Source organism: Schistocerca gregaria, chromosome 3 (assembly GCF_023897955.1).
Source record: "Schistocerca gregaria isolate iqSchGreg1 chromosome 3, iqSchGreg1.2, whole genome shotgun sequence".
NCBI classification, from domain to species: Eukaryota; Metazoa; Arthropoda; class Insecta; order Orthoptera; family Acrididae; genus Schistocerca; species Schistocerca gregaria.
Genome location: NC_064922.1, coordinates 755,444,865 through 755,467,385, shown reverse-complemented (window position 1 = coordinate 755,467,385; position 22,521 = coordinate 755,444,865). Strand labels below are relative to the sequence as shown.

Here is a 22,521-nt window from a genome sequence, read left to right as displayed (position 1 = left end):
TGCTTTAGTTTTAAACATCTCTCATTGTCTTACTACTCATTTTTCATCGCTCCCTCCCACCTCTGTTCATACAGTGAAATTAGTTTTTAACTCATGAATGACATTTAAGCAGTAATCGCTGACTTGCATATTACCCCGTGCTCCACCTTTGAGGTATCAGGTTTTCAAATCTCATACGATGCAGACCCAACAATGTCTTTCCTTCTCAACCCATCTAGTAAGTCTCCCCTGATCCACAGTTCTACCCCTTTTCGTATACCTCTCCTGGCCTGTTCCTTCACACCTCTTCCTTCCCCTTCAACCCTTCTGCCTGAAGAGGGAGCCACTTGCTCCAAAATCTTGCCTAATTACAAATTTCTCTAAGATAGAGATGAAAAAGAACCTTAAAAAGGCTAATGTTTTTTTATTTATTCTGAAAGCACATTAATTTATTTTCTAATTTTATGTACATAAATTGCTTTTGGAAGGCGTTATACATGTAGTATTTGGTGCATAAACTTAAGCAAGAAAAGGTTATCTTAAAAAAGTATAACTCTCTCTCTCTCTCTCTCTCTCTCTCTCTCTCTCTCTCTTTCTCTCTCTCTCCCCCCCCCCCCTCCCCCCCCCCCTCCGTCCCCAAATGCACTATTAAATACTTCTTTATTTGTCAATATGATATCTTCATTCTACGGCCAACAATCTAATGTAATGCATTGCCTCTGTGCTAAAAGACACAGCTCAGTAGTCTACCATAAGGGTCACTATTGCAAAGAAAGGAATTTTAAAGCTGGGCCAAATAACTCATAAGGTTACACAGCTTTAAATTTCTTTTGACAACAGCTATCTTTTTCCTATAACAAGCTTGTATTCTAATTTCTGATTTATCTGAAACCAAGTCAGAATTCCTTCATCAAAGCATCCTAGGTTCCTCAATTCAATCTCAAATTTTATTAAGGTGTATTTCATTAATCTTCTTCACTTTCCTTATGGTATCAAGAAATTCTTTAACAATTATTATTTCAACAGTCAGGCTGAAACTGTAGCAACCACATTTATATATTAAACAAAATGGAATACACAAATATCATGAGCTACAGTTTCGTGATCTTCATTGAGTCACGCATTAATTTCAACTAGACTTCTAATGTATGTGACCATAAATCAGTTTGTATTTATCCATGGTAATATGGCTACATAGCCTTGATGCTAATAAAGCCCCATATGATGTACAACATATGTTATGTTTAGTATAATTTTTCTTTACAAATATATTAGAGTTGTGATTGTTGGACTCCTCACTCTTCCAAGGATATTACAAATAAGACGTTTAACTACAGAACATCTTTGCAATAAAACTTGAAGAAATGATATACCAGGCACATCCTTGGAAAAGATGTTTGGCTCATTTTCAATGCAGCTCTTTTCATTTACGCATCTTAAAGGGAAAATAATTTTGAAGATTACCAGCAGATGGATTTGAACCACCTCACCTCCAAATACAAGGATTGCTAGTTCAGTGCCTCAATGTGCAGAGCTACACCGGTCACTGGAGAAACTGGAAAAAACTGATTCTTGCACACTGTTTCACAATAAAATACAATGCATCACAACAAAAGACAAAATTCTGATACTTCAAGGTTTTCCTTGAATTGTGCATGTTTGATCATGTGATAGTCCATAAATGCATACATATTTTAAGATTTAAATGTACTCGAGTTCCTGGCTTCAATTGCTATAACATTACAAGACCGTAAACAGTTTTTGGCCGAAGGGGGTGTGGTGTGTGTGTGGTGGGAGGGGGGGGGGGGGGCACTGAGGGTGCAGTTGGCTCGGAGGAACTGAAGCAGCCCGCTGAAAAAATTTTTTACAAATGAAGGAACAGACAAACTACAGAATGCGCTGTCATCACATAATCAATTACTCATTCCGCTCTTCACAAACTTCATCCTATCATGCAGTATCCATTCCATTTCCATTACTGAGTACCACCAGGTGACCAGATTGGGGGGGGGGGGGGGGGAGGGTATTTTGCCATTTGGGCTACTAATGACAGAATTCTGAGCAGTTGGTTTAAAGAAATGACGAGTCATTTCAACATGTATTAAATGCAACCAAGGTCAAAATACAGTTTGATGTGTTTTCACCCCAACTGTGATATGCTCTTTAACACTATTGGATCCAATCAAGTCATTTCGCATTGCTAATCTTCGTTGATCCATTATTGCATCAAGAATTTCATATTGTTTTCCATAGCAATTTAGTGTTGAAAAACATGAATTGGATCAAATCATATAATGTATTTTGCAGCCGATGATTCAAAAAGTATTATGTTGAGGGCAAGTCTCCCAACCTTCTTGCAGTGGGAAACGTTTTCTATCATGACCAGAAAGACATCCCAAAAATTCCAGTCATGACATATAGCTTCATACTTGTGTGTAATGAAAACAAAACAAAATTCCAATGCGTAAATTTGCCTACTCCACTACTACCTCTTTCACCTTTTTGCTAGACAGAATATGAAGGAGGTCTTTAGTCATCAGATGATGTATTTCACAAACAGCAATCTCTGTGATAATATGATCTTTAAAATGTTTACTTACTTATTAAAAGCTATGTGGCTCTGGATTGTAACAAAATCTCTCCCACAATCAATTTTGTTAGCTGTTTCATTGTTCACATGGATTACATTATTGCCACACCACAATAAATAATGTCTGCAAACTATTTGGCTGTTTGAGTTGATGTCTTTTGTTTGATGAAAAATAGTTTACTTTCTGTGAAATTCATCTTTACCATGGACTTTAGGTTTCTTCTGTATTACATAGCAACTCTTTGATTTTACTTCATTCCTCTTTACACCAACCGGTATGTTAAAGATATTTATTAACCAGTCAAATCAGGATCTTTCTACAGTCATTTCTCTGACTGTTAAATGTCCGTCTCAAAATTTAAAATTCATCCTTTATTAGATATTTTCTAAGGCAGTCAATGACATTACATTACCCTCCACTCTTGAAGAGACAATGTTCATATGTAAGTTTCCAAAATGGATGCAATTTGTTGGTGGCTTAAGTAATAAACTAGAGATCCTCTCTCCATCAAAAGGTTTATACTTTAGTAAGAGTTATGGATAGATGTAGCCTTCCAAAATAATCAAAAGCCCTGGTCCATTAGCAAAACTGGCCAAACAAGCAGTTCTCTGCAGTAGTACATTGTTATTCTAAATTGTTTATTTGTGCCCAACCATTTGCATTAAGAGCCACTTTTTGCAGCAATGAAGGGCACATAATAAAGCTTGCAGGAATGCAACTAAACTTACCTGTACATTTCCGCACTTCGACATCCTTCTGCCTAATTGAGAAGCATTATACAACACCGTATTTATCTTCTGCAATGAATAACAGTTTAGGCTCTGTATGATTCCAAAAACATATTACAGGATAATGGTTCTGTGAATCTAGCCCCTATTCAGTCATCTCACACAGAGAGGCTTACACAGTGATATTTCATTGCTGCTTTGATTTTCAGTCAGTCACTGCACTATTTTCATTACGTTACAATCCAAGTGTGAGCTTGGAGAAATAAGAGACTTCAAAAGCTGCCCACATAACGGCAGCAACAAAAAATAAAACTAATAAAAACAATGACATACCTGGCAATTTCAAACTGTTCTGCTTTGACAAGCATATCAACATAACTACACCACACATCCACTCTCTTAGGGTATGATGCTAAAATGTGTTCCATTAGTGTCTGAGCCCGTTCTGCTGATCCATGTTTGTTTTCCAGATGAGCAAACCTTGAAATTACTTCCACATCTGCACAGAAGTGGGAACAAAAGTTTATTAAATTTCATGCCCTTTACTGTTATTAGATGTTAATATTCATAAGAACAGTTAGCCAACACATACATTATTTTCACATTTTTTTCTTCTGGCATTCATTTAATAAAATAGAACAAAAATTGTGCACTTAACATGTTAATCCTTTTGTTTATCCCACAGAATAAACTTCAAAGCCGAGAAGATATTCATATTTCTGAAGTGTCTGTTGTAGACTAAATGCACATTATAAAGGCTTAACTTTGACTAAATGCACATTATAAAGGCTTAACTTCAGTACAAATTTTTGAGGGATTCAGGTATTATTTTGCTCAATATTTTATCTACTTATAAATAAACACACATTCAGTATGACAGTTGCTTACACTGACAAGTTCAATTACCACCAGGAAAACATCATACTGAAACACAAGATTCCTACAAACCTTCCTTGCAGATGAAAACAATATGCTACACAGTTTGGGTGTGTCAATTCTGCTGGATAGCTGGTTGGTGGTAATGCCAACATAAAATGCTGTGCAGTGATTGCAGCACTGCTGGTATGTGACATCCCTCTTATGGGGTAGGATAAGACAGTGACAGGAGTGGTGAAGTATGTGGTGAATGAATAAATCGGGCAGGTCTTTCCTCTTGATCTTCCACATGGTTAGACTCCAGTGGCAATGGATTTGGAGTAGAAGTGGCTAGGCCTTGTTGAACCAGGATGTTGTTTAGTTTGGGTGGGTGATGGAATAGCACTTAAGGATAGGTGGGAAGGATCTTGGACAGAATGTTCCTCATTTCTAGGCACAATGATAGATAATCAAAGCCCCAATGAAGGATATGATTCTGTTTCTCTAGTTATGGGAGATACAGGGTGATGAGGGGGCATTTCTTTCCAGCCGATTCTTAATCCTCCCATCGCCCTTTGGAATCAGCTGAAAAGGAGCAACCCCCCCCCCCCCCCCCAAAAAAAAAAAAGAAGGGGGAAAAAAGGTAAGGGATTAGAAACATGGATTGTGTAAGGATGGATGAGTATATTGTGTAGGTTTGGTGGATGGCAAAATACCACTGTGGGAGGGGCGGGAAGGATAGTGCACAGGACATTTCTCATTTCAGGGCATGACGAGAAATAATCAAAACAACAGCGGAGAATGTAATTTAGTTGCTCCAGTCCCAGGTGGCGAACGCTCCTCTGTGGCCAGATGGTGGGACTTTGTGAGCTGGTGGAGACTGGAAAGATAAGGCATGGGAGATTTGTTTCTGTACAAGGTTGGGAGGATAATTACAGTCAGCAAAGGCTTCAGCGAGACCCTCAGTATATTTAGAGAGATACTGCTCGTCACTGCAAATGCACTGACCGAGAGGGTAGCTAGGCTGTATGGAAGGGACTTCGTGATATGGAACGGGGGGCAGCTGTTGAAGAATCTCATTTTGTTCTAGAGTTATTAGTTTTTATATCTGGCAGACAGTTGCACGTGGTGTGCCCAGTTCCACAACTAAACACTGGGATCAAGCGTCACAATTGTTTTATTTCATATAACGGATCAAGATATCAGAAGAAGGACTTTTGCAAATGGTAGCAGGCAAAGAGGTACACATGTTGTATGAGAAATATTCATAACTTTTTTATTCGCTGAGATATGGCAGTAACTTGTCCTCACCACTGAGAGAGTTGGCAGAATGGAGCAAGTAAACATATCACTAGCAATTAAGGAAAAACCATAATCTGGGTTTAAAAAAGTTCTCAGCAGCTGGGGAGTTGTGGGCCATGATGAGTAATTCATCCAGTCACAGGATCACTTGCTCCTTATGAATAACTGGTGGACTATGTCAAGGAAAAGGTGCTTCTCATAAACAATGGAAAGTGATGGATAGCACTATAACTATAAAAATGCAGCAATACAATTAAAAGCACACTATACACTTGATGCTACAAGACACGAAAATATTATATGGCATGATTAATATGAGAAGCAACACATGGACAGATGAAGCTTTGGAAAAAACACTGATATGTGTACAAGCAAGACAACTAGTGTTTTGTATGAGGGAGTATACAGGGCAACATCAAAAGGCAGTTGATGTAAAAACAAAATTTTGATAGAAGAGATGCTGAAAAATTGGCAAGGTCAAAATGTCTGGATTCTTGGATAATACTAATGAAGTATAATTATTCACAGTCTATAAAACAAAGAAATTAAATATCAAGTGAGTAAAACACAATACATAACACTTTCATGTAGCTTCTCAAATAGGCAGCTCAACTTCTGTCCAAGGTAGAGGTATGTAAAATTAGAACAAATATGATATAACTTACGTAGCTTCTTATCAAGCTTTGAGAGAGCTTTCTGTAGGAGATCACGAGCTTTATCCAACTGACCGAGTCGCATCAGCACTCCACCAGCATGCAGCCACATTTCCTTGTTGCTGCTGAATCGTTTCATTATTTGTCCAATCAATTGGTCAACCTCCTAATACAAATGTAACATAGGTTTGATTGACATTCGTTAATGAAATAAATATCTGGCAATTATCGGTTTACACACATACCTGCAGTTTACCACTATCAGCATAAATTTGCAACATTTGCATATTAACCTTGAAAGGATCATTGGTCTGCACAGCATCTTCTAAAACTTTATCAAGGCTTTCCTGCAATAAAAGAAGAACAGCAGACATTCATTTGAGAATATATTTCACTTAGTGTGAAATTACTTTTCTTTTGCTACTACTCGTTATCTGTTCATAGATTATACAGGGTGAAGCCAAATTTCACTGACAGAATTTTGAAGGTTGTTCAGGGATATTTTATGAGTACTTTAGGATAAGGGATTCATGATCTATGCTGGCTTGTTTCAGTGTAGTTGCACAACAGTCAAATGCCAATGGTAATGTGCCATGTGTCTTGTTTCAAAGCCAACTTGTTCCACTGACTTACGATGCTTGCTGTTAACAACAATAATGTACACTTTACTCTGAACTTTCAAGTTTGCATTCGGTAAAGTTTGGCGTTGCCTCGGGTTTGTTTTTCTGGTGGATTACTTGTATGTTAACAGTGATATGCAGGCAGTATTGATAGAAAGAAATTTGATTGAGTTGACCTATATGCATCTCGTGTGTGTGACATACTGTACACTGACAGAACAGAGTTAATATACTATGATAAAAGTGTGTGTGTTAAGTTGAAGAGTAGTTTTATTACGCTCTGCTTTGTACTGCACTTCTTGGTGATTGCATTTTACATGCTTTTTAGCTGTAGTGTTGGTATCTTCATTGAAACAAAGGTAACTGGGTAACAAACTGAATAAATTATAATTACATTGCTACTCTGTACAGAGTCACCAGAGACTGTGAGTCCTTTAAACCAAAACTATCTAAAAACATCCAGGAACGACTTCTGAAATTCTGTCAGTGGAGTATGAAGTATAAATCGCTTTTATGGATGTTTTGTCATGGAGAAAAATAAAAACATTCCTTTATTTTTAAGAAGTACAGAACTTTTCTTACAATGTATCTCTAGCCACAGGTAAGATACATATTCAGAATACATAATGGTCATTCCACATCAATTGAATCAATGGCCCCCACTCAACCACTGGCATCTACATGAAATTTTGCACATATGTCCCACACAGAATGCAATTAAGGTGCGCAAAAGTTGACATCTAAATACAAAGATTTCATGCTTTTAGGAAGGTTTTGGTAGGGGACTACAAAATGAAGCGTGGTTTCTGTGGCACTTTTCGTCAAATTTAAGAAAGCGTGAAGTGAAACTATCAGTAAACCAAAGGAGATATTTGAATTATACACAGAAATTTGTGTTTAACACACTGTTAAAATTTCATAGCTGTGACACTGATAATTTTTGAGCTATACAAGATCAAAACTGGGGGGAAATCAATCTGACAAATTTCTGCTGTTTTTTGACTGCAATGTCTTAAACGAACAACTTATACTGAGTGCCTATTTACTTTTTCTAAAGGGAAGTTACTTGTTATCAATTCTAGCGAACTACAGCCATTATTTATAAGTATTTGAAAAGTTATTAAAATGTAAGCATACCATCAGACTTCTTTTTATCAAATGTGTGCATCTTTTGATGTCAACTGCTAAATATCAGCAACTCCTATTTCCTTTAGTTTTATTTTTTTATATTATAAAATACAGGTGTTTTGTACAAGAAAAGGTTTTATTGACGTAACAGACCGTCTGGATAAGGTTAAAAAATAGCCTGTAGGTACTACAGTCAACCACTCACAAATCGCCATTGCAAAGAAGTGCATTCTGTAGAACAAACTCAAAAATATTTGTGTAGCAATTACAATCTTTAATCTGACTATGAAGTACAGCTTTTGTAAAGAGTTGTATTATTTTCACACTTAACAGTCCATCTGATCCATTTCCATTTTGTAGCAGCATGGAACTGTAACCAGGCCGCAACCATAGACTGCCAGCCAGACAATGTCCCTGCTTCCAAGACAGCAATTCCACACATGCTGCCACTTCAGTATCACCACTTTTGCGTGCCAACAAGGGAATGGAAGAGCTTCCAGGAAGCTTCTGCAGTGCGACTGAGTGCCTTGAAAATGCCAGACCCCAGTCAGGTACCAGAGGTTTCCAAAAACATGGATCTCTCACACACACAGCCCTGGGCAGCAATATTTAAACCTCCCACGTTCAGCCCACCATCATTGGCACCACCGGGCCCTATTGTGATGTAAACCCCATGTTAGTCACTGCCATACTCATGACACAGCTGCATTTGCCATCTCCGGACAGTAAAGCAGTGACCAGCATCTGATTGCCTGAGCTCGGGTCACCAGTCATCTGCTGCCTCCTCCATAGTCCATAGTGCCAGTGAGTTCCAACTGTTCGTGGTCACCACTCACTACCAGTCTGCATCCTGCAGCCTACAGTTGCATTTCATCACCCAGGTAGTCACACAGGCCTCGCCTGCGTAACCCTGGCTACCGGTTGTCTTGCTGATGCCATACATTGCTGGCAGCTGCCCATATAGCCTGCATCTCCAGCAGAGAGCCGCTCGCCCTCATATTCCCGAAGCAATGGCCCATTACAATTCCACATAAATTTGTTGTCATGAAAGAAAGCTACAACACTGTTATTTATGATATGAGAAAGTGCTTTTCTCTCATTGTTGCCACCAGGTATAGTTAATATAACCACCTATTATTAGCATGTTCTAGTTGTTTTGAAAATTCTGCTAGAAAATGTAAATTCAGAAGCCACCAGTGGTGTCGATCAACTTTATGGAGCAAGTTTCAACATTTGCAAATATGGGGGGGGGGGGGGAAGGGGGCGGGGGGGGGGGGGGGGGAAGGAGAGAGAGGAGAGAGAGAGAGAGAGAGAGAGAGAGAGAGAGAGAGAGAGAGAGAAGAGAAAAGAAAAGAAAAGAAAATTCGCCATTTTTGCTTCAACTCTTTCAGTAGGCCACACTGAGGTTTGATAATCATCAGAATTTTGCTATAGAAATGTATCAAACTTAAATGTATCAGAAGCTGCAGTTTATAAAATATTAAAACCAACAATAACAATTCAGTTTGTTCTTGACAAATCTTGTGTTTTACATAGCCTTGTGAATCTTGTTTGGGAGATTTTTTGACATTTTAGAGGAGAATGGCCATGACTTGCCATAGCCTGAATTGATTCTTTTTGCAGTTCTCATTTTCTTACCAGCATTGGCAACTGAAACCTATTAGGAGCATAACAGAACAGCAAGTTTCTTGTGAATTTTATTGTACCATATATTTACAATCCTTCTCAATTATTTCAATCCTGAATTTCCTTTATTTCATAATTTCCTAGTTATGATCAGTAACAGCCTTCAGGTATATATTCTGGGTGTTCACAAATTTTTAGATTTAGATACATTTGGGAATGTGAAATTAATAGCATCTGCTGTATAACAGTTACACTTATAAAGAAATTTATACAGCCACTGCCAATAATAATAATAATAATAATAATAATAATAATAATAATAATAATAATAATAATAATATGTATAACGTATCTGACAAAAGAAAGAACTGTTTGTGGATTTTATTGTTTTGTATATAATTAAGTACAGTTTAGGGCAATAACAAAATTATGTGTAAACTTTCACAACTCTCCCTTTCACATTTATGCGTAAGTGGGAGTTTTCGTGCTTTTCTATTTTTTGGACAAATGTACAAGCTCCCTGGAGGATGTATTAGTTCACGAATTTACTTCTGGGCTGAAAATCAGATACTCTTATGCTGCACCCACAAAACAACTTGTGCTAACTGTACACTTCCTTGTTAAATGTTTGCCTGTAGTCATGCTTACTCGATTTCTTTACTTTCTTAATAAAATCATCTGTTCTCGGAGGTCCTAACTCCTTTGTGGCAAACTTTCCCTGGTAATGTACTTTTCTGTTCCCAGAATGAAATTTTCAATCTGCAGTGGAGTGTGTGCTGATATGAAACCTCTTGGTGCATTAAATCTGAAGCTGTGTGCCACACTGAGACTCGAACTCGGGATCTTTGCCTTTTGCATTCAGGTGCTCTACCAACTGAGTTACCCAAGCAGAACTCTTGACCCGTCCTCACAGCTTTACTTTTCTGTTAGCATTTAAAATAGATTCAACATAGTTCATATTTACACTCTATACAAAAGCCAATTCCCACCCCGTAAACAACTAACTCCAAACACAAAGTGCCATTTGCGGAAATGATGATACTCAAGTTGTAATGTCGGCCAATATTGTCACTTGATTGGAATACAAATGAGGTGGGAAGGCCTAAAGAACTGTTGTCAATCCCCCATTTAAGTGAATATAGAGAAACCACTGATATAGCTTCTCATGAATTTTCATACATGCAATGTGGGGCTACAGCTCAGATAAACCTGAATCACCACAAGATCAACATATTTTAGAAGCATGAAAATCTACAGCTTCACATTCAACGGTGAGTGCTTTAGACCGTTATGATTCTCACAAGGGAAATAACCCATCGCACTCCCAACAAAAATTTAGTGGTAAGATGGCCCAGTCAATAACCCATCAAAAACTGAATGCAAACCAAGCATGAAAATGGGAAGAAGGTATACTGAACTGTAAAAACGGCACAGTAGCTCAGCATGTTAAGTCATAGGGTTAGCTGCCCTGTGTAATAAATAAAACTGAGCAAATGGATCAATGATGAACTTGACTGTATGTCATCGGACGTCTGCCCTCAACACAAATGCAACGAGCAATAAACAACAAAAAGACATTTAAAAAAAGGGGGTGGCGACGTTGGACTGTGAAGAGCACAAGCGATGTTCAAATCTCTCTCAAGCCATTTCTTTATTTTATTCTCTTCCCCCAACATTATGAACTGTCCGTCCGGTCACTGAAATGTTTGTTCTCTTTCTGTAGTCTTGGCAGCTGTCATACTATACACTAGTTACAGAATATGAGTTATGTGGTAAGAATACGTTACGGTCTCAAGTAAACGTGATGAACAGTGAAAGCAGCTGAGATACCACACAGACATCTCACAGAAATGAAAACAACTAGTAAACAGGTGTGAATTATGTTACAAGAAAGTAATTCAAGAGCCAGAATTTGCAAAATGGAATGCAACTTCAAAAACATATGTTTTGTCAGAGCACAGAGAAACTGTGCAATTGTGAAACTGTTACATTCATTTGTTGCAGTTTAAGTGATGAACTACTATGTTTTCATCATTTCCTTGGGAGTGATCACATTCACATTCATACGAACACCTAAATCAGGAAAGGAAGCATATCTCACTCCATTACCTGGCGTACAACTTACATGCATTGGCAAGAGATTTCTGTCATTTTTTTCATATGATACACGTACTGTCACTAATGCTATGTATTACAAACCAGAGGTGTTTACCAGTGGAGGATTTGGTTGACTTGCCGCTTTGCCATTAAATGTTTGCAGTTCCCATTCGAAAGCCACTTCCTTTTGGCTGCTAATAGAGTAGTTGTGCAGAATCAACTGCCATTACAGACCCCCTCCTCACACCTTACTTTTGCACATGGACAAAAAAAAGGGGGGGGGGGGGGGGAGCACATGTGAGGTTTGAACACAGCTTGCTTGCTTGGTAGTCCAACACCGCTTCACCACAAGATCATCGATCATTCAGCTTTATTGCACTTCCTTTTCCATGGACCATTCACTGTTTCTGTTTTCCTTTTTTTTTCTTTTTCTTTTTTTCACAGTTCACACTTGCTCTGTGTTCAAGTTTTGACGGGCTGTCCACTGGGCCCTCTTACCACAAAAGCGAAGGGGAGTGTGATGGGGAATTTCCCTTGCCTGCACCTCAAATGGATTACTGTATGATAAAATTCATAACTTCATATAATAAAACTCATTCAGAAACTGCCAATATAACTTTAACTTACACTGACGTCGAATCTGATTTTACTACAGTATGAACTAAGTGAATTAGCATATCTGAGGAGTGAGCTATCATCTAGCAGGATTTATGCAGAGGATTGGAGATTAAAGTCTGCCGCTGTGTGCTACCATCCAGTGCCATGACATAAACTTTTAGTTGAGTGGCAGAGTCTTGCTGTGCATGTCATGTATCATGCACATTGTTAACTAAATCCATGTGTATTTGGCTCTTAAGACAATTATGTTACACGAGTTGTGCATGCACAAAAGCTCCTTAAAAGATGCCCAACTGAAAATGTTCTTGCAACCCTGTTGCCAAGTTTCACAGTGTCTAGAGGAGCAGTAACACACTAGATTTAGGTACTTTGTCTTTCAGATTGCAGCATCTATGTTACGTTTAACACTCACCAACGAAAAATAACTAATAAATCAACAAGGAGTCAAAATTAGGGTGTTCACGTGCTCTTCTGCTCTTATACAACAGCCACCACTAGTTTATGACCAAATATAGATACAAAGTAAAACTCTTGTGAAATATACAAAATTACAGCACCTAAAAAATAATAAAAATCTATCAAACAATAAATGTAACAACAGTTTCTTAATTTCTGATAATAGTATTTTCAAGATCATTTCATAAGCCTCATCTCGAGGGTTTCCAAAACTAACAAAACCTTTTCTAGTATGAAACACCTGCACTTTCTAACAAAATAAAAATAAAGTAAATAGATGATATTCCTTAGCAACATGACAGCAAAACTGCAAAAATTTGTTAAAAAAAGTTGGGTGGCATGTTATTAATATAAAACTTCTACTCAAGGACACTCACTGTGCCTTAATGTACAAAAGTAGGAGTAAAGGAGACAACTCACCGAAAAGCACAAGCATCGGATTGTCAATAGGCACACACAAAAGATAGATACCATGCTAGCTTTCTGAGTAATCCTTTCTCCAGCTGGAAAACACGCACACGCACGCACGCACGCACGCACGCACACGCACACACACACACACACACACACACACACACACACACACACACACACACACACACATCAGTCCCTATACCAAGTGCCACTTACATTACTACTAGTTTCCACTTTTACAAACATTAAAGTTGACCAAAAACTGTTGAAGAACTCAAACAATATTTTGAAAGTTTACACTGAAAAGATCTTTAGACCTTGGATTAGCTGGTATCTTGACATCAAATTTTGCACTGACTAGTTTTATTCTAATGGATACAGCTGTGCAAAATTCTACTCAAATTGGAGACGGTTCCTGTAATTGGTCTACTTGATACAATTGAAATATCAAGGTCCAATTGCGAAAATATAAAATCAGTATTAAAACTCCTAACTTTTAATGGAATAGTCCATATATGCTGATTTCACCGTAGCTACCATTTCAGACATATTATGTATTGCTATGACATTACATCTGCTTTCAGTTTAAAACAGTGCAAAATAGAAACTAAAATTATGAACACACACTTAAGCAACACTGTAATGAGTGAAGTCTTGTCAATTTTTTCATTAATTCTTATTGTGCAACTTGGAACAAATATTTTGATAGTTTCTAAAAGAATACTGCCATTCCAAATATTTAATAGCTCAGTTCTCAATCAGATACAGTATGTAAATCAATAGTGACCTAAAACATGCAGTGACCAGAAACAAACATAATGTAATGTAATCTTTATCGTTTTACAAATTGAATGAGCTACTACACACTAAAAGTTGATATTTGGTCAAACTTATGACTGATTTCACTGCAATTGTTTTATAAGAAATGGAATGATGAAAACTTTTAAAATGGATGACAAATGTGAAGCAAGCTTTATAAGCTGTCTACATAAAAATCTTTACACCAGGCCTGTCTATCAATATAGCATTCCTCACCTTTGTGCCATACAAGTTTTCTAAATTGAGCAACGCTACCCACACATTCAGTTTCTCTTGCTCTTCACGAAACGAAATAGTTTTCAGGGCACGGAAGGCAACTGCCCTAGCTTTCTCTATCTCTGTTGCCTAGAATAAAAGGAAAAAATTAAAGAATTACTTATCCTAAACATGATGCTGAATGAGTGACTAACAACAGTTTTTTTACAGAAGACAGTAAAAATGTTACAAATGTTAGATAATGATTTAAATAGATAAGTGTTGAGTGCAGTCATTACGTTCCAAGTAATTACTACTGCTTTCAAAATTCGGCAGTGTAAACACGTTTGCTAAACTTTTTTCATGCAAAAGTTATCTATTGTGCCACAATTTAATGTGTGTGCACAAGAGATCATCAAAGAGTTAATCATCACCTCAGTTAATCTTTCTCAATAAAGACAAAAGTTAATTTCTCAGGTAGTTTCTGAAATGCTGTCTACATGTATCAGCTTAACTGAATGTACAAGGTTATTCTAAATTATAGACCCATTTTCAAATCTACGTATTTATTCAAGTACGGATTCAAAATGAACAAGCTTTACACCAATGAAAAGAGGAAGTTTCAAATCTTTTTTCACGATGTTTGATATCAATTTAATAAATTTAACAATTTGTAATAATTTCTAATTCAGTAGCTTTTAATAATTATTTAATAATTAGAAATGTGATAAACATTATGAATGTTCTATGTGGCCACTGTTGGCTGCACAGAAAACATCGATGCGATACCCAAACTTGTCGCACACACGCGCAAAAGTGTGTCTGCTGTTACTGGGTGCACGGCAGCAGTGATCCAGTTCCACAGATCATTCACAGTGGTCAGTACAGGCAAGACATAAACAGCTTACTTTACATAACTGGCCGCTTCTGAAACCATCACCGCTTGCTCGCCAAAAAATTTGATACTTCCTCTTTTCATTTGTATAAAGCTTGTTCATTTTGGATATGTACTTGAATACTATGAATTTTTGAAAATGGGTCCATCATTTAGAACAACCCTGTATTACAAACAAAGCCAAAAGAAGTCATTTAACACAATAGCTGGCACCTGGAGAGGAGCTCTGTCCAGTTCTCTTAACTTTCTACACAACTCTGATACAATCAATTGTAGCTTATAGCTGCTTTATTAAGATAGTGATTCCAAAAAGACATTTAAAACTGGACAGATGTTGATTCCAATGTCTAATAACATACCTCAGAACAATATGATCCATTTGCATCGATGTCAAGCATATCTCCACAGCTTATAAAGCTACACATACAGATAGTTTGGAAATATACTAGTAGAATTCCTTTTGAACAGCCATAGAGTTACCAATTAAATACTATAAAAGGACTGTATATAATTACGATACAAAATTGCTGACCACTTCACTACAAGTAGGATCAACCTGCCCCCCCCCCCCCCCCCCCCGCCCTCCCCTCCCCCTCCCTTCGTCTTTCACCTTCACCTTCCTCTACTTATCCCTCTCTCCTCCATGAAGAAGGGAGTAATAGTTCTGAAAGCTAACATAGTGTCACATAATTTTAGTTTTGTCAAAACTACTGAATATTTCAGCTGCTCAAGTTAAGTACTGGCCAGCAATTTTGTCTCAAAATTTAGTAATTCTGTCAGCTAACTTTTCCTTTTGATGCAGCCAAAAGTACTTCATGGCAGCTTAAAACTGAAAGATAATAACATTGTAATTATTTAGTAAGAGATTGGATTAAAAGCATATCAGCAATCTATATTAAAATTTACACAGACAACTGAAGAAAAACCAGCCTCAGGATGTCATGGATTGCACAAGTCATTATCTCCAATTAATCCAGTTGCCCATTTACAACCATATCCACAGTAGAGTCTATCATCACAAAAGAAATGATGATTTTTCAGGATACATACACAGTATCTCAAACCCAGACCATCTGGATCCGTCCCTCCACCACCAGCTTTTCTGAACTGCACAGATAGGAGTTATCCTTACAATACATTCTCCTTTCCCGAAAATATCCTGGCCTCAACCTATGGTGACCTACTGCCCCCACATCCTCCACTCAATAGTTTCTGCCCCCTCTGTCCCATCAACTCCTCCCTATTCACTTCCCCTTACCTTCAATGTGTGTTGCCCTCTGCCAATGCACGTGCCGCTCTTCTATCCTTCCCTGCAACCTGACCATGTCCCAACTCCATGCCCCCTAAGTGTCCCAATGCTGTGCCTGGTAGTCTTGTCAAGCTACCATCTATACCCTGCACATACTGCTAGACAGTGCTCTTCTGTCCCAATACATGTACCCCACTGTACCCCTCCCCATTCCCCACTGCAATCCAGACTTATGCTTTCATTCAATGTGACAGATTTTTTGGTCAGAGCCACCAGAGAGAGCGGTCATGTGTGCACGAGTTTTGCTCGCTTGTCTGAACGTGTGTGTGTACTTTTTTCTATTTATAGCTAAATGTGTAACAGTAATTTTGTTGTGCCCGTCTGCAACTCAATGTGTGAGTAGCACTCTATCAGATTCCTAATATAGTTGATATTACAACTTTGAGTTTCCAGGGTTCAATATATGAAACTGTTAATCATAACCAATTCAAAGAGTGTCCACAGTCACTAGAAAATCCAAAAAGGAATAGTAAAAGTAATAGTTGTTTAGTAGATATCATGCATGGCACAGTGAAAAGTAAATGTAGATAAATAACTATGACTTATGATTTATGATTTCAGCTTACACAGGAGTAGTTTTTAAGAAATAGGTGAACAATTTGGCAAGCAGTGCTTTAACTACACAAAATCTCTGAACTATAACGATTCCAAAGTCTGATCTTGAATCTTGAGCAAAAAAACACAGGTTGATAACATTGGAGAGAAACTTGGGAATACTGTAGAACTATCAAAGAAAAGTGGTGTACCACTATCCAGCCAGTAGTACCACTAAAACGTGAGATCAACAACCGCAAGATCTGCAGATGTCTCGCCACAAGCATAACAAGAATTAGATTCAAATGCAACATTTTCCCAGCTTATCTCTTCACAGTCAATGTTGTAAACAATCCCAAATGTGATTGCAATGGTGAACCAAATGTCTTCACATGTTTCAAATATGAACACAATAATAAAGAATGGAATAATGGAATAATAATGGAATGTGGTCAAATTAAATCGGGTGATGCTGAGGGAATTAGATTAGGAAATGAGACACTTAAAGTAGTAAAGGAGTTTTGCTATTTAGGAAGTAAAATAACTGATGATGGTCGAAGTAGAGAGGATATAAAATGTAGACTGGCAATGGCAAGGAAAGCGTTTCTGAAGAAGAGAAATTTGTTAACATCGAATATAGATTTATGTATCAGGAAGTCGTTTCTGAAAGTATTTGTTTGGAGTGTAGCCATGTATGGAAGTGAAACATGGACGATAACTAGTTTGGACAAGAAGAGAATAGAAGCTTTCGAAATGTGGTGCTACAGAAGAATACTGAAGATAAGGTGGATAGATCACGTAACTAATGAGGAGGTATTGAATAGGATTGGGGAGAAGAGAAGTTTGTGGCACAACTTGACTAGAAGAAGGGATCGGTTGGTAGGACATGTTTTGAGGCATCAAGGGATCACAAATTTAGCATTGGAGGGCAGCGTGGAGGGTAAAAATCGTAGAGGGAGACCGAGAGATGAGTACACTAAGCAGATTCAGAAGGATGTAGGTTGCAGTAGGTACTGGGAGATGAAGCAGCTTGCACAGGATAGAGTAGCATGGAGAGCTGCATCAAACCAGTCTCAGGACTGAAGACAACAACAACAACAACAACAACAACAACAATAAAGAACTAATCTGTCAACTGAGTAAATTAGGAAGCCAACCTCCTTGGTGTATGTCCAGCTTATTACACAGAAACTATGCACATATAAATTGTACAAATTTATAATATATTGGGTGATCAAAAAGTTTCTGTTTGAAGGACATACAGTCCAGAATCGGTATGCCAAACAGGCAAAATCATCATAAGCATTGAGGTAGTCACTCCACCAACGCATCACATTGAACAAACCTATTTGGTAAAACACTGTGTCCTGTTGCATGAAGAGGTCTGTAATTGTCTGCTGCACATCCTTGTCTGACATGAATTGTTGACCCTTCAAAACGTTTTTCAAGGGACTGAAAGCATGATAATCACATGGGGAGAGATTGGGACTGCAGTGTTGGTGCTCAAATGTCTCCCAGTTGAGTTGGCTTAACTTCTGTCTTACACCATTTACAATATGGGGACATGCATTATCACGAAGCAGAGCATCCCTTGGCACACCTTTGCAGAACAATTGTTTTTAAAGACATGCTGCCCCAAACACATCCTTCATTCTCCGATGGATGCCTACCAGTGTTTTCCCTTCAGATGCCAAGAAAATAATAACAGCACATTGGTCCTGTATGAACACATTTGATAATAACATTGCCATAGTTTGCATTGCCGCTTTTACCATATGCATATCAGAAAGATATGAATGAAACATTAATCCCTTGCCTACACACCAGTTAAATACCTGCTTCGGAGGTACGCTACAACACTGTAACAACACCCTCAAACAGAAACTTTGTGATCATCCCTTACAGCATGTAAACATATAACGAGAGGCTGGACCATTGATTTTAGTGAGTTGTAGCATATTAGTCAGAGAACATTTGAAAGTATCTCCTCGGAAACAGTTTAGGCCACTAAAACAGCATTTTCAAAAAATTGTAGGTTGAGGGACATACATTACGTCTCCTATTCCGCAACAAACCATCAACTAGCATAAGTATAAGCCATTGTTTTAAGCAATTTCAACAAACTGGGAGTCTCTGCAAAGCACAAAGTATGGGCCGACCACATGTTGAATGAGAACATGAGATGCATTGAAGAAAGTTTTGAGCATAGTCCAAATAAGTCAAACAAATAGAGCTTGTAAATAACTAAAAATCCCTTAACCACACTTTTTGCCATACAGGCCCTACTGCTGACAACTTATGCAGGTTATTACTGAATAAGACAGAAAAGTCTATTAATTTTTGTGGAAATACTGTAAGAAATGCTTCTCTCACACTTAATTTCTAGGAACGAAGGAACAACATCCTAGTGGAGAGGCGAATAGATATGATGTTCACATTTGGAATCTGCAGATCCCGATGAAATGTTGCAACATGAGAGACACGGCAGTGCTAAATATGTTTTATACCTATCACAAAACAAAGTTTATGGGGAACTGATTTTTGTGGAGGGAATTGTCATCAGAAGAATATATCTGAATATACTGGAACAATGGTTTTTTCCTCAATCTATTGAAGTCTCACAAGACTTCATTTTTCAACATAATAGAACTCTGACCCAAGGACACCTTGATGTCCAAAACATTTTTAATCAATCCCCTTCTCAACTACAGAAACAAATACAGGAAAGGAAAACTTGGTTCTTACATTGTGGCCACCAAGTCCTCCTCATCTCACATCATGAGTTTGGCCTGTAGACTTTGCAAAAGAAACTCTACATACAACCTCTACCAACAGCTCTGGCTGACATGCAAAACCATATCACAGCTGTAGCCATGATGTTCCATATGTGGAATGAGTCTGACTATTAATCAGTGTTTCCCAGGCAGCTGGAGGGTGACACCATTGAACATTTATGGCTTTGTTAGCAAACTTTACAAGTTGCTGTTTCCATAGATTATTCACATCCAACACATATTCCACTACATAAAAATTAATTTAATCTGATACATCTTTTTGAATAAATCTAGACATAGCTTTTGAGACTGCCAAGGAGCAGAAATTTTCAGAGGCATGGATTCAAACTAAAGAGTTCACCATCATCTGAATTCAGGCCTTGTATCACTTGGCCATCATGCCAGTTAGCAAGGATTTTCCTTCTCAAATTATGTGCAATTGATTGGAATTATTTATTATTCAACTTCATTGAAACTACTAGGTTGTGGGACTGATACATATTAACAAAATTTTCTTATTTTTGAATGTTGCATAAATTCCACCTGGTCCAAAGCACATGCTGGATCATCAGATTCGACGTTTTTTTTCTCTCTTTTCTCCCTTACAGGAATTACTTTCCAGTGCCCTCTGACTAGTAAGTTGAAGTTCACTGAAATTGGTGGACCTCAGATTCTGGCCACTCTCAGAGCATGTAACTTCCTTTGTACTCTCAATAAGCAACTCAATACTGTATTGTATAAATGTAATCATAAATCACATATGTGTGTCATTAAGGAGTGTACTATCAAGAAAAAGTAAGGAAGATAACAGATCAACACAACATCTTATCAATGATGAGGTCACCAGAGACAGAGTTGATACTCTGATTTCAATTACACTCACAATTTGCGGCATTGCCCACAGAACTGATCGTGGCCCTTTTGTTCTGATTTGAGTGGAAGGACTGACCTCGAGACTTCGAACATTCTGTGACAAGCTAAGCTGCAACTCCCTGGACTAGCGCCATTGGGTTGGGAACTGTAGGCTCCCTCTAATCACCACAGATCATCACAGGCGGCTACTCAGGTAAGATGACTGTGTGTGGGATGCACTAAAGGGCTTTTTAGATTAGGCGATTCTCCATTCAATCTACATAACAACAGTTGTATGAAACCCAGAAGTATCAGTGTTGAAGTCAAAAGAAATGCCTCCCATAGGTGACAGCATAATACTAGGTACAGAGAGCTGGTTGAAATCTGAAATTGATAGCAGTGACATTTTTGGGGAAAATTTAAGTGTATATTGAAAGGATATGCAAATGGGAAATCAAGGTGGTGTTACAATAGACAAGAAATTAAAATCTACCAAGAAACAGAGATTACTGCACAATAGGTGTAAAACAAAGTGCAGGGCTATAGATAAAGAGAAACAGAATGAAATGTGTTTCACTGTCACAAGAGATGTGTGAATCCTTCAATGACTGCCACAGCAGAATATTTTCAAATAATCTTTCACAAAATTAAAATAATTCTGGTCATATGCAAAAACTGTTGGTGACATCAAAGTTAGTGTCCAGTTCCTAGCAAAGGGGAAAAGAACCGAAATTGAGGGCAGCAAAGCAAAAGCTGAAATGCATAATTTTAAAATGTTCCTTTAGAAAGGAAAAACCAAAGAGAATTACCCCATTTTCATCTTCATGCCACCGAAAAGAAAACTGAAATAAGTATTAGTGCCAGTGGTGTTGAGAAACAGCTGAAATCGTTAAAACTGAACAAAGCTCAAGGGCCTGATGGAATTCCTGTCAGATTCTATACTGAATTTGCAGCTGAGTTAGTCCCTATTTTAAATATAGTCTATCATAGATCCCTAAAACAACAAATTATGCCCAATAATTGGAGGAAAGCACAGGTCACACCTGTCTACAAGAAGGGTAGTAGAAGTGACCCACAAAACTACCATCCAACATCCTTGTCATCATTTTGTTGTAAAATCTTAGAACATATTCTGAGGTATTTCGAACTATTTAGAACAGAATGACTTCCTCAATGCCAACCAGCAGGGATTCCGAAAACATGGATCATGTAAAACCGAAGTTGCACTATTCTCACATGACATACTGAAAGCTTTGGATTAAGGGAAATGGGTAGGTGCAGTATTTCTTGATTTCTGAAAAATATTTGACTGAGTACCACACTTACACTAATTATCAAAAGTATATGACCACATGAGGTATCAAGAGAAGTCTGTGACTGGATTGAGGATTTTTTAGTATGGAAAACACAGCATGTTTTCTTGGATAGAGAGTCACTGTCAGATGTAGAAGTTACTTTGGGTGTACCACTGTGAAGGTTGTTGGGACCCTTGAGGTTTATGTTTTATATTAATGACCTTGCAGACAATATTAATAGTGACGTCAGGCTTTTTGCAGATGATGCACTTTTCTGCAATGAAGACCATCTGAAAGAAGCAGCATAAATGTTCAGTAAGACCTTGACAAGACTTCAAAATGGTGCAAAGATTAGCAACTTGCTCTCAGTGTTGAGAAATGTAAAACTATGCACTTTTTTAAAAGTTGTATCCTAAGACTATAATATTCACTGAGTCAGTGTTGGAATCAGACAACTCATACAAATACCTGGATGGAACACTTCGTAGGGATATGAAATAGAATGACTACATAGGTTCAGTCATGGGTTAAGCAGGTGGTAGATATTGGTTTATCGGTAGAATACTGGGGAAGTGTATTCAGTCTACGCAGAAGATTGTTTACAAACCACTCATGCAACCCATCCTAGAATACTGCTCAAGTGTGTGCAACCCATACCAAATAGGACTAGCGGGGGATATTGAATGTATACAGAGAAGGGCAGCTAGAATGGTCACAGATTTGTTGTATCATGGGAGAGTGTCACAGATATATGGAAGGAACTGAAGTGGCAGACTCTCGA

General features: G+C 37.9%; 1 protein-coding gene across 2 annotated transcripts in view; it reads right to left on the bottom strand.

The window, feature by feature from the left end:
• LOC126354287 (protein RRP5 homolog) overlaps nt 1-22,521 on the bottom strand; it is a 172,636-nt gene that overhangs the window by 8,697 nt on the left and 141,418 nt on the right. For both annotated transcript variants that reach the window (XM_050003831.1, XM_050003832.1), the window contains 4 exons: nt 14,103-14,231; nt 6,354-6,455; nt 6,121-6,274; nt 3,632-3,797 (listed from right to left, as the gene is read on the bottom strand). In XM_050003831.1, the coding sequence (XP_049859788.1) occupies nt 3,632-3,797; nt 6,121-6,274; nt 6,354-6,455; nt 14,103-14,231 (551 nt within the window). The remainder of the gene's footprint in view (nt 1-3,631; nt 3,798-6,120; nt 6,275-6,353; nt 6,456-14,102; nt 14,232-22,521) is intronic.